Here is an 18598-nt window from a genome sequence, read left to right on the forward strand (position 1 = left end):
GAACCAAAGGCCACACTAGCTATCAGAAGTCCAGCTCCCAATTTTGACCAAGACTCCCAGCTGGACCAGAGGTCATGCAGGCTGCCGGAAATACAAACCACAAAGACCATAACACCAAAGAGGAAACAGAACAAGGGACAAAAAACACCCATCCAACAAAAACAAACTCAGAAATTGGCTACTAGACCCACATTCATTCCTAAACCAGAGGCCTAGATGACAGTGTAAGAACACAATCAGCAACAATCAGGGCAATACGGCACCACCAGCTCTCATACTACAGCAAGCACTGAATATTCCAACACAGCTGAAGCACAAGAAAATGACCTTAAAACCAACTTTGTCAAGATGATAGAGGTGCTTAAAGAGGAAATGAAAAAACCCCTAAAAGAAATCCAGGAAAGGGTTGGTTCAGTGGTTGAGAGTACTGGCTGTTCTTTCAGAGGACTCACAGGGCAGCTCATAGCTGTCTTTAGCTCAGTCCAAGGGATCCCACACCCTCACACAGAAATAGAGGCAGGTAAAACACCAATTCACATAAAAAGTTGAGAGAGAGAGAGAGAGAGAGAGAGAGAGAGAGAGAGAGAGAGAGAGAGAGAGAGAGAGAAAAAGAGAGAGACAGAGACAGAGAGACAGAGAGAGAGAGACAGAGAGAGAGACAGAGAGAGGAGAGAGAGGAGACAGAGAGGAGAGAGGAGAGAGGAGAGAGAGAGAGAGAGAGAGAGAGAGAGAGAGAGAGAGAGAGAGAGAGAGAGAGAGGAGAGAGGAGAGAGATATATAGATATATCCAGGAAAACACAAACAATGGGAGGAAATGAATAAATTCCTTAAAGAAAACCAAGAAAAAAACAAACAAATAGGTGAAAGAAATGAATAAAATTATTCAAGACCTGAAAATGGAAATAGAAGCAATAAAGAAAACACAAACCAAGGGAATTCTGGAAAGTGAACAGGAACTAAAGACCCATGCATCACCAACAGAATACAAGAGATGGAAGAGAGAATCTCAGGTGTAGACCATAGGATAAATTCCAGTAGTCCATCCACAGTCCCATACTTCCTCCAACAAGGAACGTTTTATAAACTTCCCCAGACAGTGCCATCTGAGAATCAAGTATTCATTACCCAAGAATAAGGAGGACATTTTATTCAAACTACCACAGTACAGCAAAGACATTTGGATCAATACTCAAAGAGGTTGGTTGTTAAAACTAAAAAACATTATCCAGAGATTTAAACTGGGATAAATATTTTACTTAGAATATAATATTCAAAATGCCTAGGATACTATCCAAAATTATTCAGCATTGATAGAACCTGAAAAATGCGTTCATTCTTTATGGGGAAAAAAAATCCATTGGCACCAACCCCAAGGTGAGCCTTATATTAGAACCGTCAGAAATTTTTTTTTTTACGTATCTAATACAACCATCCTCAAATAACATTAATAAATAGTAAAAAAAATAGTTAAAACAGAAACCATGAAAATATTTAAGTGGAAACTTTAGAATTGAAAGAAAAATGGCTTATGTGAAATAATAACATCACTGAATAAGTTCAAAGGCAGAATGGAACTGAAAGAGGGGTAACATCCATTAATATAAAGCTGTGTCACAAACATTCTGAGAAATAGATCAAGAATAGATCCCAAGGAACCTTGGAATATTAATTCATTATTAATAGATTAAATTTTCATGTCAAGAGTCATATGGTAAAGAGACTGAAACTGGTACAAGGAAAACAACCCCCAAAATAATTATGGTGATATTTTATTTGTATTAAAATGTTATTTGTATGTTAATAAATAAAGTTGCCCGGGGGTCAGAGCTATTAGCAAGCCATAGGAAAGCAGGGCAGTGGTGGCGTACGCTTGTAATTCCAGCACTTGGTAGGCAGAGCTGGGTAAATCTCTGTGTGTTCAGGGATACAGCCATTATTGGATACACATGCCTTTAATCTTAATACCAATCATGGAAAACCTGGAGGCCTATACAGACAGGCCGTGAGGAGGCGGTCATGTGGTTGGGTTTACAACCAATGAGAAGGCAGGACAGGAACTCTATATAAAGACTTTAACACAGGGGTAGCTCTGGTTCGGAGAGGTAGGACAACCGCAGGAGGAAGGGTAAGGTTTTAGCTCTTAGCTCTGACCTCTTGGCTTTCTTCTTTGCATTGGTTCTGTGTTTCTTATTTAATAAGAAGGTTGGATACATCGACAAATTTTCATGTCAAGAGTCATATGATAAAGAGACTGAAACTGGTACAAGGAAAACAACCCCCAAAATAATGGCTAACACATTCACAAATCTGACTAGCTTAAGTCTGGAGGTTCAAGAATCTCAGTGAACCTAAAAGAAAAATGTTAAAAAAAAATACATTCAGGCACAGCATATCAAATTGTGAAAGATAAAAATAAAGAAAAAAAACCCTTTAAAGTAAGCAGAGAAAAGTAGCCATTACATATAAGGGACAAGTAACACTAAATAGTTTTAAAAAATATAGGCACTTACTACTGCAGAAGTTAGCCTATAATGGGGCAACAGTGCCACTACTAGACAAGAGACTAACATATAGAAATTTAAATCCCAGGAATGGGCTACTTTTTTTTGAGTTGTTGGCCAATAGGTCCCAAAGACTCCCAAGTATCACAGACAATTGCCAATGCTCACAGTTACCTCCAGAACTTAATTAGTAGGACCTACTGTTGAAGATATCACATGCTTGAGTCAAAGAACATGATGAAATCAAGCTGGCACAGATCTGGAAGCTTCAGTCGTACTAAATAGCTTTTATAGTGCTAGATGGTGCTATGCAAGCTACTGGAGGAGAAAAGTAACCATCGATCTTCTTGAGCTGTGACCCATACGAGCTAAAATAACGCCTAGCCTGGCAAAACCCTACCCACTTGTGCAACAGTGGTATGAATGTCATGGTAATAACTAACCACTTACTGATAGGATTTAAGGCCTGATTAAAAAGACAAAACCCATACCTGGCATCATTATTGGGCCAGGAACCTATGGTAAGATAGATAATATAATGCTAGGAGAGAAACTACTTGAATAATTTGTTAAGTAGACATAGCATTAAACCAACTCCAAATGATATATCATTATATCCACAGATTAAGGAATCTCTCAAACTTCATCAGAGAATGTCTATTTACAATAGATGATGATCAACACAGACCTACAACTAGCCAAAAAGCAGAGAACAAGAAATGGAAGAATGTTCAGCTTGCTCAGGGATCATTGACAAAGACAGAATGGAGAGAATGTACAAGCCAGAGGCAGTGGATAATGACAAGGAAACAGTTCTTCTGGACACAGCAGGGCATCTTACACATATGAACTCATGGTGGTAAGACAGCATGCAGAAGACCTGTGCAAATCTGAGCCAAACCAAATTCAAATGTGGAAAGAGGAGCTAGACACCCCTAGTTGAAGAGCGATTGGCAATTCTTAGCTGTTGGGAGGCAAATACTTGCTTTTTTCTAAGAATGTAGCCCCTGATATCTAGCATGTTCCAGTGGTAGGCCACACACCTAAGACTATTTATGCAGTATACATTGGCCTTGAAGAGGGTGAAAAAAAAGGACCCAATGTTGGGTGGGAAGGGGTACGGACATGGGAAGAGTTGGTGGAAAGGAGAATACGATCAAAGCATGAATAAAATTCTCAAAGAACTAATTATATATATGATCTCTTATATTATTTAATTTCCTTTTCACTTATTAAACATTATAATAATGTACATATATGACAGTAAAGAGAATAGAATAATTGTTGATTCACTCATAACTATATCGCCAATGACTGTCATCAACGAAATATAAACTTAATCCAAGTAATAAGAAAGCCAATTGAATAATATTTATATATTAATTAAATAGATACCTTATTAGCTTTTATATTCATATTCACACAGGATATAAGTGGCTATGCCGATTATCAAGTTATGAACTTACAAAGATGTGTATTTTTTGCTACAATGAGATTAAATGTCTATTATTCTAAGTTCATTAAAAGAGATCCTGACTAAATTAAGGTTTATTTTAAGTGATGTATACTATTTTCATTTATAGGATTATAATCTAAGATTTGCTAAAATACTAAGAAACCACCAGATCAAATATAGATGCCACCATCTATGCCAACAAAAATGTAGTTTTAAATACACTAATTTAATATAATAACACACTGATTTAATAGAATAATTTAATACACTAAATAACTTAGAAATTATCTATTTTTATGACTATACATAAATATGCCTCTTTGTAAATCAAATCAAAGTTCCTACATATGAGAATGAGTGATTTTAAAAATTTCACTAGATCATTGCATTAAACTAACAGCTAGCTACAATTAATGAATACCAATTGGTGATTATAAACAATCACAAAAGAATAACTTTACATTTGTATGAACTCAACTCTTATGCATTAGGACTGATGGCTTTCAGCAGTGATAAAACAGTCTCTAGAAGTTTAGTATAAACAAAACCAAAACCAAAACCAAAAAGAAAAAAAAAGAGGACTGGTCGAGATTTAGCTACAGTGGGTAGGTAGTAAGGCTCTCAACTCTGGATAGAAAGGGATGAACTTAAGTTTTGGGACTAAACTCTCTTAGATTTACTGTTCTAGGTTACTGATTTGTAGTCAGGAGTTCACTTTCTTTGCAATTTGTGGGTGGCTTTCTTACCTAGAGAGCATGCCCAGAGGTGTAACATTAAGTGATCCCATCAGCATGGCCAGGGCCATCCCTGGTGCTTCCCGTTCTATTACTTCTTTTGTGGCCTGTAATTAAAGATTAAATAGCAGACTGAGTGAATTAGCCAAAAAAGAAGAAAGGCAGAGTAGTATATTTCACTTCAAGATAAACCGTATTTTGTAGTTCCTCAATCATTTAGATTTTTAAAGTTAGCCAGCTCAGTTTTTCAGGATCACTAAACATAAGCTAATGATCAGGAAAATCTGGAGAATGTTACCAGTCCCATCTTATTCTTTTCCTCACAGTTTCAAAGTATTTGATAGAAAACTCAACTTGTCTGATAACTGAATTCGAAAAAAGGAAAACGCAGATTGCTGTGACAATTCAAAAGATTTCAGAGGTGTAAGAAAGCTGGGCATCATCTTTGGTGGCTCTTATGGTTTTTGTTTTGTGGTATTGAGGATGGAAGCCAAGGCCCTGTGCATGCTAGGTAAGAGCTCCAGTATGAACTGTGGCACTGCACTACATTCACAGCTTGCCTATTGTTACTGAAAGAAAAATGATCTCCAAAATTATTACTTCTAGTTCTATGATTTTATAATGTGGTTAAAGAGACAAAAAAAATATCAACTTCCCCATAAATTAGCTAAAGAAAAATTTTACATTTTCTATTTTCAGTACAAATTAGCCATTGGATTTTTTTTTTAAAGAATAAGGTGATAGCATTTATTATACTAAGAGTTATGATCCAACATTCTTAAGATGAAGGGTAGTTAAACCATGAGTAAGTTAATGAAGGAGATAGGAAAATCACATTTTCTAACAGTCAGAATACAAGCATACCTTAGAGATATTCCAGGTTTGTTTTCAGACCACTATTAAGCCAATAAAACAATAAAGCACATCGTATGAACTCTTTTGTTTCTGAGTGCATATAAAAGTTTTTTACATTATCTTGTAGTGTACTAAGCATATGGAATCATTATATATAAAAAAGTTACAATAATGAAATACAGTGTTGCAAAAGTATGCTAGTGATCATCTGAATCTTCATGCAGTCAAAACTGCATTCCAAGTGGATGCTCTAGCTTTGAGCTTGCTGGCTCTTGACTGATCAACAGACATAAAAATAATGAAAAGCTTTGACTATTGGGAGAATTATCAAATGCAACACAGAGATATGAGGTAAACATATATTGGAAAAATGGCATTAACATTCTTGCTTTGCACAGGGTTGCCTAAAACCTTTAATCTGTAAGACACTGGTATTTGTGAAGGACCATACACTGAAATTACAAAATATAAACTATGATCGCACATGTATTTAATGGAAAGGTAAATTTTAGGCTAAAATTAGGAACAAAACACATGACTTAAAACCTTTCTAGCAATGTTTCCATAAATGAAGGAAGTTACAATAAATAGACGCGACCAAGAAGTAAAATTTGTAAGAGTATTTCATTATGAGGAAAAGTAAGCAAAATATAAACATTGATAGGATACAGAAACAGGCTGTGCCTACTACAGTTCTGCAGCAGCGAGTGATAGCTATAAGGAAGGTCGCATCTCTGGCTCGTTGTTTTCCTCTCCGCAAAAGTTGAAGACTTGACAAAACAGTTAAAGCAAATCAAGTATGTATCAGACACAAATTGATAGGATATATATATATATATATATATATATATATGTGTGTGTGTGTGTGTGTGTGTGTGTGTGTGTGTGTGTGTGTGTGTGTGTGTGTGTGTATATATGTAAAACTTGTCCCTAATATGCATATAAAATACAGGATTCCCAGAACTGATAAATCTCCTGGTCCACTGCACCCAGGATAGCGTAATGTTTAACAACAATTGCTTCTTAATGAACTCTGCGTTAATCAAAGGGCACCACAGGCAGTAGAAAGAAAATCTTAACTTCAGAAGTTTTTAAATGAGTTGCTATTATTTAAGTTCAAAGCTGAAAACTGATGAGCTGTCAACTTCACTCGTCATCATCTGAAGCCAACCTATCCAATATAAGTTTGAGGCCTCATGATATGAGATACTATTTCAGTCATAAACTGCTGTGTTAAAGTTTGAAAATTCTCAGGAGACTAAAAATCTAAAGTCCTAACTAACAATCAAGCAAAGGGAAGCTGAGCATAATATAAAAAGATCTCTTTAGAAGAATTAATACTTCATTACCCACTTTAAAAAGTCATCATATAAGTAGTGCTTGACATTAATGGACTTGAATACAGTTCTCCCAAAGATTCATATGTTAGTAGCTTAGACCTCAGTGTGGCAATGCTATCCTAAGGGAACGAATTACATAAAGAGTGAGCTTCTGTGTGATCTCTTCTATACACAACCATTTCCCTTTCTGCCTCTCTGCTGTTGTGAGGCACCTAAGGGACCCTTCCTGGAGGTCAACAAATAGAATCCCTCTATTCTGGACTTTCAGTTTCCAAAACTGAATAAACTTATTTTTCTTTTAAAAATTCAATCTCCATGCCTGGCGGTGGTGGCGCACGCCTTTAATCCCAGCACTCAGGAGGCAGAGGCAGGTGGATCTCTGTGAGTTCGAGGCCAGCCTGGTCTACAAAGCAAGTTCCAGGAAAGGCGCAAAGCTACACAAAGAAACCCTGTCTCGAAAAATCAAAAAAAAAGTAAAAAAAAAAAAAAAAAAGTAAAAAAAAAAAAAATCAATCTCCAGTATTTTCTTCTAGCAACAGAAAACATAAGGAGACACACCTAAATATATAATAAAAAATAAATAAAGATTATGTACCCCAAGAAGAATAGCACATTTTAAGGACAAATAGAGAAATACCAACAGATGCCAAGAGGGCATATTTTATCTAAAATAGAGAGACCAAAATATAATACTTATCTACTTGAGAAACATTGCTTATTAGGAGTCTAAGATGTGTTTGGGAGTATTCAAAGGATGTAATGATTCAGTGATGAATTAAATAAACTTAGTGTAAAAGCTGTGACCTAGCGTTAACAAAATAAGTAAAAATGGCATGCAAGAGATCAAGTTCGTCAAGTTTTCTAGATTCTCTAGAATATATCATGAATTTTGCCAGTACACTGGATTCCACCTGAAATATCTCACTTCAGTTTCCAGAAAATTATTTTACTAGAAATTGCTTTTGTGGTCCACTATTGGACATAAACAAATCTCTCAGTGAAATTTCTGTTTATATGGATGGAGTATCTGAGGTATGTTCACATTATAATGTGATTTTCTTTAAGAGTTCCTGCAGGAGAAACTTCTGATCTTAAATAAGATTGGATATTCTTCTGCATTGTTAGTTTGCTTTTAAATTATTATGGTATGAATCATGGTGAGTTGGTGGGAGGCTGGGAGCAGACTATAGGATTCTTATAGATCAAAACATGATAATGTGTTTCCAGTAGGACATTCTTAAATCACCAACATAATCTTTCTTACATCTGTAACTAATGCATGTTTTCCATATAACATTATAATCTATTTTGGGTTATTTTCTCTTTTTAAAATGACTGGTATGGCAAAGGTGTCACTATCTGTGAAGTTAAACAATGATACTACAAAGATACTGTTCAAGAGAGAGGGTTTGGATTTATTGCATCACACAGTACAGTGGGTAACACCTAGCATATGCTCAAAAATATTAGTGGAATGCAGAAGTAAATACATGTACTATCTAGATTTGAGAAGAATATATTTAAGCTTTCTGAGCTTCAGTGTATTTAAGAATAAAACATACCTAGATCTCTTAGGGTGATGAAGAGAATGAGAAGGTATAAATAGATTACCTAATATACAACAGGTACTCAAGAAGTTAATTGATTTCTGTTTCTATTTTCCAGTTCAATTTACAACCTTATAGTTTTGATTGTATCAGATAGATTAATAGAGATAATAAGAAAACATACAGACTTATAACTAGTAGTTTAGAAGCAGAAATGAAAATAGATAACAATTTATAACAATAACCCAAATGTAAGAGCATTAGTTAGCGAAGACAGGAAAGAATGTTGAAATACTCAGAGAGCAAATCTTCAGAGAGCAAAAAGCCAAGTAAGGTATGGACTGGAAAGACAAACAGTAGGGTAAGAGCTGAGTGCAAAGTTCTATAGCTGTAAATGGAAAAGTACAACAAAAAGGCACAAAGTAGAAGAATAAAACCTAACAGAATAAAACAAGACAAAGTACTATAAGGCATTAGAAAAACCAAACAGAAGAGTGGTTGTAAGCAAACACCTTTGTCACTTTCAATCACATGCATTAGTAAAACACAGGTAAGAACCATCTGCACCTGCTAATGCGTACACATAAACCATTATCAGTGCTAAAAAGATATCATTAAAACATAATTATTTTACATAATTATATTATGGTACTATTTCAGACTTTGGTAATCATATGCTCTCAATCTGATTAGTATATTTTTTTCCTTGAAAGAAATATAGTAGGAATTAGGATTTTGATTTCAGATAATGTTTGAGGAACTAGGTGGTTGCAAAATAATGAGGTTTAGGTAACATGTACCTACTTTATTTGAATAAAGCATTTAAATTTAATTTGCAAATATATTATATATTCTTGTTTGAATTGTTGTGGACAAGGTTTTCTTATGTAGCTCAGGCTAGCTTGGAACACACTATGTGGTCTAAGCAGGCCTTAAAATCCAATCCTCTGCCCCAGCTTTTGAAATGCTGGGTTGCAGGCATGCAGCATCATGTTCGGCCTCTAAATATATTCTTAACAACGGAATTTTAAATGCCCATGAAAAACTGACCATTTCCTTTATTCTTTGTACGTTGGTGGTACAGTGGAGAGTATAGTTGCCTTCCTTTACTCCTTGAGAACATTAAAGTCAAAAAGACATTTCTAAGAGTGCTAATTTTTATAAGCTGAGAAATTGTCACAACAATTGAAAATTCTTGAAGAAATTCATACTCACTTTTAAACTTCACTGGAAATTATCATAGAACGTTACTGATAAAAAGATAAGACTTTTAATACTAATAATACATAATAATGAAATTCAAGTATGTGCAAATGTGACTCCATGAAAAAATCTTCTAGTGTAGTGCTTTTACTTGTTTATGTAGACACACTTTAATTAAGAATCTGAAAGAATTTTATTTGTTTTCACATGCTTGTTACTTGACTAGGTAGATTTAATACAATTTCCTGCTAACAATTACTACAAAGCCATGTGGTGAGTAAATAACCATAAACAACAAAAAAAACATGAAATAATGGCTGCTGATCACTTTGTTATGTCATCAAGATGAGATATGGTTAAAGCAACAGTTCTTTAACTTTAATGTACATCAGAATCTTTCAAAAACTTTGCTGTATTATAGATTTCTTGGGTCGCACTCTCAAATACTTCAATTCATAATGTCTGGATAGGGCATCAGAATTGATGTTTCAAACAATTTTCAGGTGATCCCATCATACTTATAGGGTATACTTGAAAATCACTGTTGATGAAAGGAATGTATGACACCCTGATTTTCATAGAGCACTTCATATTCAATTTTATACATAATATCAATGTGAGAATCCTTCATCAGAATTAAATATAGACCTAGCGAGGGGATAAATTGAGTAAAAATAAGTAGTTTAATAATAAATTCAGGTATATTTTCCTGATGCCTCCACACTGAGGCAAACATACTATTTGAATTCCTACACTTTTAAAATTGGTCATAATAAATGGCCAGTTCTGTGGCTGCCCCCCATAAGTATCTGGTGGTATACTAAAGATTAGACTTAGCAATATGATTTGTCTCAAGTAAAACTGGGGTGATATTGTTTGTATCTTCTCTTTTTGCTGTATTTTTCAAGCATTCAGATACTAAATACACTGATATGGTAAGATTTGATGAAAGAGAACAGAAGCTAATATTAACAACAAAATCTGCAAATGAATGTTTATAATGAATTAGAGTAGATTCAACGTTTTTGTTAAAATAATCTGCTGTTATTTCTTGAATGACAGGAGAAAAGAACAGTTTTTAGCAGGTGACCCTTCTCTATCCCTAGAGGTTGAGATCTATATAAGTGTCATTCAGTCCCAGTTATGCAGTCTCAAGGGGGCAGGGTAAGTATTTTAAGGAAGTGTTCTTAAAGAGCCATCACCCAACCCCACTACAAATAACTAGGAAGTGCAAAACTGTGTAACTGTTGGTGTGTGTAGCTTGATAGGCATGCAGAGCATCTTCGTGCGGTTTCAGAGGATGTGACTTTGGTTCCCAGGACTCATGTATGCAGCTTACAACCATCTGCAACTTCTATTCCAGGAGATACCCCACCACCTCTCTTATAGCTGCCATTGGCACCTGTTCACATGTGGTATGTGTGCACACATGAATGAATGCACACAAATAAATAAAAATAAAAAAATAAATCTACAAGATTTCAGGAGATCTAATATACAAAGTTGTGGGTTCTTTTTTAAATAAAATAATATTGTATTGCACGCTTAAACTTTGTTAGCAGAGTAGTTTTCAAATGTAAAGAGCACATCTACAAAGACAATTCTGTGACATAACAGGTATGTTATTGTGGTGACTTTTTTTGTTGTTGTTGCTATAATCCATCCAATCTATTTACCCACTTACTCATCCACAATCCTGTTAAAGGCACATACGCAGCATTGTTGCCTAAACAAGACCTGAACAAAGGATGACACCAATGGACATGCTAACATGGAAGGCAGAAAGCTCATAAGGCCTCAATCCTGGCCAAAGAACTATAGGTAACTAGGGAATGCTAAGAACTGAAGAAATGGTCTTTCCCAGGGACAAGCCCCTCAACTGGTAATTCAACCAAATGGTTAGTTATCTCTGAAGTAATATACATACAGGTAACATTATATGGACTGAACAGGTTGTAATTATGTATTTTTAGATACACACATACATATAATTAATATATATAGATATGTAGATAAATAGGTAGATAGATAGACATAGATATCAACAATTAAAGAAAAAGAGGCTACAAATTTGGGGAAAGGCCAGGGGAAGGGTAGAAGGGAAGAAAGGGAAGGAGGAAAGTGATGTAATTATTATTTCAAAAAGTTAAAAAGGAATATATATATATAGTGAGAGAGAGAGAGAGACAGACAGACAGACAGATATGAGGCAGAGTAAGAGGGAGAACAACTCTTAAAAAGGAGGAACTCCTGAAATAGTGCCCAGATGAGTTTTAATTAAACTATTAAGACAGAGTCTCACAGCCCAGGCTGGCTTATAACATACATGTAGCCCAAGCTTTGATTTGTGGCGATCTTCCTTTCTCAACCTCCTTAGTACTAAAATTACAGGCATGTGTCATTACAGCTGGGTTCGAATTGTACATTTTGTAATTTTGTAGAACCTTCTGTTGTTTTAAATTTGGGAGTAAAAAAAAAATGAGAACAGTATTTCCTAAAAACAAAGAAAATGCAGCACTTCCATTGTCTTTAGAAAAGCTTTACTAAACTAAAATTCAAATACTTAGGTGAGGGAAAAATATACATACACATACTAGGAGGCTATGATATATTAGAGCTTGAGTTAAATATTTTATGCTCTCTACAAATTTTCTCACAAAACAACTGATTTAATTCTATCACTGGCATTCCATAGATCAACTGTAAGCTTATAAATCCATAATATAAAAATTCATTGTTATTTACACACTATATAAATAGCAGCTTTTGTTCTTATATCTTCTAAAACTTGTCTGTCAGAGGGCAATGATATTTGCTTCCTTTCGTAGCAAATGCACATCATGTACCAACACTATAAAGCATTTTGTTATAACTAAAATAATGTTATATTTACAATGTTGGTATGGTACTATCATAAATCATCCAAACATACTGCAAAAGATTTTCATCTTTTCATTCTAGTGAAGAGCTAAACATGAATTCTATTATTTAGTCTAAGAATTCATTAATAAAGAAATATTAAAATCAGAAGTTTTAACTTATGGTAATTCTCCTTTTAAAAATACAGGCATTCTCTATTTAAATAGTTAACATTGTCAATTTACATAATATAGGAGACATGATTTATTAATTTCATTTTTAAAAAGTAAATAAAGAGACATACTAATATATTGTTTGACTAGTCCAAAGGCAGAAAGTAAACCAATAGAAAAATCTAAATGGGACTTCAGGTCTTTTGCCTACAATTAATCTAATGTTTATATGCTTCAAATTGAAAAGGCTGATCCCTGTGCAGATATAGGAAGAACCTCTGTACTCTACTTAAATGTGATAGAAAACAGAAAGGGGACAGAACACACAAACATATAGTATTACCTATAACAGAAAGTTCAGTACACATTTGTACTAACTCATAAACCTAAACCTCCCGGAGGATGATGTTGCAGATAGTAGATACAGCAATTTTTTAAAAACAAAGTTTTATCAAAACCCTTGTAAAATTGAAAAGTATAAACACATTGGGTTTTTGAATAAGAAAATGGCTAGAGAATTTTAACACACGAACAAAAATCTTCAACGTTTAGTAAAGATTTATACAGAACTAGCTGTTTTGGAGACAGTAGTTGCTAGAAACATAGTCTTGAGCATTACTGAAAAAACAAGACCGATTGGGAAAAGACCAACAAGAATAAGGAAAGAGTATGAAAATATGAGTAAAGACAGAACTACTAACAGTATTCCCTAGATGGCAGATTTGATCTGGATAGAAAACAGTACGTAATACCTCAGCAAGTATGAAAATATTGAAACATGTAATCCATGATTATTTGTGACAAACAGTTCAATCTGATAAACCAAGCAAGTTACATCACTTCTTAATTTGCTCTAATTATGCACTAAAAAAATACAGTTTTAAAAAAACACATATGTTTTCTTTTCTTTTTTTGGTCAGGATGATGATAAGACTCAAGAGATACTAAGCAGAGCAACAGAAGAGGAAGCATCCCCTGGGCTCAATCAGTCATTGCTCTGCTGTACATACTAGAAATTATGTATTCAATAAGACAGACGAAGGGCCAGGGAGATGGCTCAACGGATAAAGGTATTTGCCACCAAGCCTGACAACTCAAGTTTAAGCTCTGATACCCACATGCCCGAAGGAGGGAACCAACTCTTCTAATTTATTCTTTAATTCGTATGTATATGTATACATGCATACATACACAAACACACACACACACAAATAAGTAAATGTAACTAATAATTAAAATAAAAACAAGAACCCAGGGCTAAAAAGATGGCTCAGCAGTGAAGAGCACTGACTGCTCTTTCAGAGGTCCTAAGTTCAATCCCCAGCAATCACATGGTGGCACACAAGCATTTCTAGTGGGATCTGATAACTTCTGGCATAAAGCTGATAGAGCACCCATACATAAATAAGTAAATCTTAAAAAACAAAATGAAAAATCCAAAAATCTTTTCCCTTTATTTGGTTGGATCAGAAATATCTTAACAAGGTAGGTAAAATTATAAAATGTAAAGATAAAATCTAAAAATAAAAACTTTGTAAAAAAAAAATTTAAGTGTTTATTCAGTGGTTTTCAACCTGTGGGTAGTGACCCCTTTGGGGTCAACTGACTCTTTCATAGTGGTCGCCTAAGACCATCAGAAAACACAGATATTTACATTACAATTCATAACAGCAGCAAAATTATAGTTATGAAGTAGCAACAGAAATAATCTTATGCTTGGGGGTCACCACAACATGAGGAACTGTATTAAAGGGTCCCAGTGTTAGGAAGATTGAGAAGCACTGGTTTATATAAATGAATTGAAAAGCTTATAGAAAAACTTAATCTTCTATAATGAGATTTTTTCCAAAGAAATTAAAATTTTTATGAGTGCTGTGTTTTAATGGGATTTTGGATTGACATATCAGAATCAGGGTCTTGTAATTAAACCTGTAATTATCCAGACTCTTCCAGGGCATCCAGACTTTGGTGCTTAGAATAAAGCGGCATGTTATTTTCTCATTTTTTTTTTTTTAAATGGGGAATCACTAGACAGTCTAGATTAGCTCTGAACTAGTGGTCCTGCCTCAGTCAAGATTTCAGACATTGTTCACTAGGTCCAGTATGAGCCCGTTCTTGGACAAAACAGATTACAACTCACTTGCCCAGATCTTTGTCATAAGAAACATTCTATGCACTGTAGGATGTTCAGTCAATGCCAGGAGTAATTTTCAACTGTGAAAAAAAGTGTCACCAGATACATATTCTCTGGAAACAAAAATTATCGCAGTTTGAGAAGTATTTACACACACACACACACACACACACACACACACACACACACACACATTTCACTATAGAAAATGTACAAGCTCTGTGTTAATTTACTTACCAAAAGATTTTGAGCTTTGATACGATTTGTATTTTTTAAGTGACTATCAAATAGGTTCTCTTGAAGACTGGAAGGGAACATAGTATTTATATGGCAGAAAAAGTATACAGAATACTTTCAATGTCTAGATAGTCAAATACAATTTACATTAACTGTATGCTGATTTTTTTGGAACTTCTGTTAAAAATATGAGTTTCCAGGAAAATAATTATTTAAATAAGTTAAGTATTTGTTATTTAAAATAATGATTGCAAATGGTGTCTATGTATGCTTAATGCCCTAATTATAAGGTGTTTTCCAGTTTACATCTATAGTATATCATAAATTCTAAATGACTGAAGTTCAAGAATTTTCTATCTATACACTAGTTAGCAGTGAATATTCCAAAACAAAAGGATATCTAAAATAAACTTAAATATCTCAGCAATGTCTAAGATTGGACCTACAAAGTACAAAAATAGCTTATTAGAAAAACAACATTTTGCCAGGCGGTGGTAGCACATGCCTTTAGTCCCAGCACTAGGGAGGCAGACAAAAGTGGATCTCTTTGAATTCAAAGCCAGCCTGGACTACAGAGCAAGTTCAAAGACAGCCAGGGCTACACAGAGAAATCCTGTCTTGAAAACAAAACAAAAAAAACAAACCCAAATCAAAACCAAAACAAACAACAAAAATAAATTTTAAAAAATGAACAGCATTTTGTTAACTTTATGTCTTAGATTCTAGGAGTGTTTCTGAGTTGGACCATTGTTCTAAAAGTATTAAATGCTAAGCAATGGAGTTTTTAATGAATCTTAATGGATCAATTTATATTTATGTAACAAAATGATAGGTAAAACATAAACCTGATCAAGTCAAGATTATTTCTTCAACTAATGTTCTTTCAACTAAGTTATTTCAGCTATAAAATTATTTATTGGCAGGCAATTTCCTAATCACCTTACTGTGGTTAGAACAAAATACAGATCCAAGAAAAACAGAAAAACAAACACCCCTAGGCAGTTTAAAATAAGAAATAAAGCTAGACAAACACAAGAAAACTTTCATCACACTATTAATCAATAATACACAATAAAATACGTAATTTTGTGAAGGTGTTTGTGTACATGTAGGCAAGTGGGGATGTTTATGTATGTGGGGGTCAGAGGACAATCTTAGCTGTTGTTTCTCAGACACTGTCCACTGCTGTGGGATGTTCTGTATGGCAAATGTGTTGCTCTGATTGGTTGGTAAATAAAACACTGATTGGCCAGTAGTCAGGCAGGAGGAAGTATAGGAGGGACAAGGAGGAGAATAAAGCTGGGAGGTGGAAGGCTGAGTCAGAGACACTGCCAGCTGCCACCAGGATAAGCAGCATGTGAAGATGCCGGTAAGCCACGAGCCACGTGGCAAGGTATAGATTTATAGAAATGGATTAATTTAAGCTGTAAGAACAGTTAGCAAGAAGCCTGCCATGGCCATACAGTTTGTAACCAATATAAGTCTCTGTGTTTACTTGGTCGGGTCTGAGCAGCTGTGGGACTGGCAGGTGAGAGAGATTTGTCCTGACTGTGGGCCAGGCAGGAAAACTCTAGCTACAGTCCACCTTTTTATTTTTCTAAATACATGGTCTGTCACTGTTAGGTCTCAGGCAGTGTATATGTCCAGAAATGACTGTCTTGGCTCAGCTCAAGCTAGACTAAAGACTAAAGACTATCTGGTGGTTAGATAAAAGCCAGCATTCCTCAAGAACTCCATCAGCCAAAAAGAGTCATTTCCCCTGCCTCTGGCATAAGAAACATGGCTCTTCATTGACAAACACTCCTGGTTGCAAAGCCCATGCTGGCCTCTAGGCTCCTACTGTTCCTATTCATATGTACTTGTTATACATTTCAAAGACTGCTCTAGCATCCTGGCTCTTCTCACCACTCCCTCCCCCCCACTTCTCTTCCACTATGCTTATCCCCAGGCTGTTCCAGATTCCTCTCTCTATAAAGGCAGGTTTTTCCCTGCCCCAGCTACTCCCCCATCTGTTGCAGACAGTCCTGGCCCCTTCTATCTGCTTCTTTTTCTCTTCCAGATGTCTCTGGAAGAGTCTCTTATCCACAATATGGAAAGGCTATTTCAGTGGTTTCTTTACAGCACCCCTTTCTTAAACTGACGAGCCAAGGATTAGCAAATAGACTAGGCTAGCTGGATAGTATGCCTCAGGATTTGCTTGCCCTACTTTTTCAACACAGGAATTAAAACACATGTGACCATGGGCACAGGGCTGTGCTTTTGCTTGTTTCTTGATGGATTTGGGGTTGAGCTCAGTCCTTATGCTTATAAAGCAAGTACTTGACCAAGAGCTATCTCTCTAGCCCTATTAAATATGAAACTTAACCTAATAATTAGTAAACTTACAAAACAAAAATGGACATGAAATTTGTGATAGGCAATCATATATTTGGAGACATTGTTTTTTCATTTTTTGTTTTCTGAGACAGGGTTTCTCTATGAAATAGCCTTGGCTGTCCTGGAACTCACTCTGTAGAGCAGGCTGGCCTTGAACTCACAGAGATCCACCTGTGTGCACCATTACCACCCGGCTAAGCCATTACTCTTTGAAGACTATTTTGCAAGACATTATAAGACTTCATAATTTTGAGTCAGTCATTTCACTAATTAAAAAAAATGATTTTAGTTCATTACTATTGGAGGGGGTAAGGTTGAGGAGGGTATGCAATTATAACGCACATATGAAGGTCAGAGAATACTTTGGGAGTCTCTAAATGTTGGAACAATTTACAATTGAATCACATTTAATACCTATCTCACAATACAAGAACTGTGTAATGTGTAATATGCTGTGCCCCTTGAATGGAAAAAAAAGAGAGAGAAATAAAAGGAAGACATGACTGCTCCTAAGGGGTTGAAGTATTATTATAGACATAAGGGAGAATACAGACAGAGGTAGACAGAAACAGAAACATCCGGGAGAGTCCAGAGTGACCATGCCCAGCCAACTGAACCGGGCTATGTGAGGATAGGGAAGAGGGGAGAGCGGACAACCTGGAATGGCAGCCAAGAGACCAAAAGGCCCACATAACCAAAATGACTGGGTTATATACAGATCAGAGAAGCTAGGGGAAAGGAAGGACCAGCCCAGTCCCTGGGCTAAGAGATTAGGGTGGGCATGCCAGCCAAGAGGCCCTGTAACAGGTAGGGACTAAGGGAGAGTGGCTTGCCAGGGTCTGCTTTGAAATGTTAATAGGCACCTCACTTAGCCTTCTCTTCTGGGTTTGAGATCAAATATCCCTAATATCCTGACAATAACAAAGAAATAAAGAAATTTAACAACAGACTTGTTCATAAAATAGGAGTTTCCTCCAGGTGGTCAGTCACCTTTTTAATTTTGTAGTTAACTAACTTTTTTGAGAATCAGGATATCTAAATGCCTTTCATCTATCTCCTAAAATGTTTTATACACATGAAAATTTCTTTTAGTTTCTTAAAATCTTTTAAAGAAGACTGCTACCTCTGACATGTAAGTATTTGTATATGCAATACAGCATTACAGCTATTAACCAACCACAGA

At 35.4% G+C, this 18598-nt stretch overlaps 1 protein-coding gene across 20 annotated transcripts in view; it reads right to left on the minus strand.

Annotated features, from left to right (window-relative positions):
- The window catches only part of Gphn (gephyrin), a 416329-nt gene that overhangs the window by 219148 nt on the left and 178583 nt on the right, over positions 1-18598 (minus strand). For 19 of the 20 annotated variants that reach the window (XM_052739502.1, XM_052739504.1, XM_052739503.1 and 16 more), the window contains one exon: positions 4704-4798. The exons of the other annotated variant lie outside the window; for it this stretch is intronic. In XM_052739502.1, coding sequence (XP_052595462.1) covers positions 4704-4798 — 95 coding nt within the window. The remainder of the gene's footprint in view (positions 1-4703; positions 4799-18598) is intronic. 20 annotated transcript variants of the gene reach the window in all.

The sequence above is a fragment of the Peromyscus californicus genome, unplaced genomic scaffold (assembly GCF_007827085.1).
Source record: "Peromyscus californicus insignis strain IS unplaced genomic scaffold, ASM782708v3 Scaffold_15__1_contigs__length_86483966, whole genome shotgun sequence".
Taxonomy (NCBI): domain Eukaryota; kingdom Metazoa; phylum Chordata; class Mammalia; order Rodentia; family Cricetidae; genus Peromyscus; species Peromyscus californicus.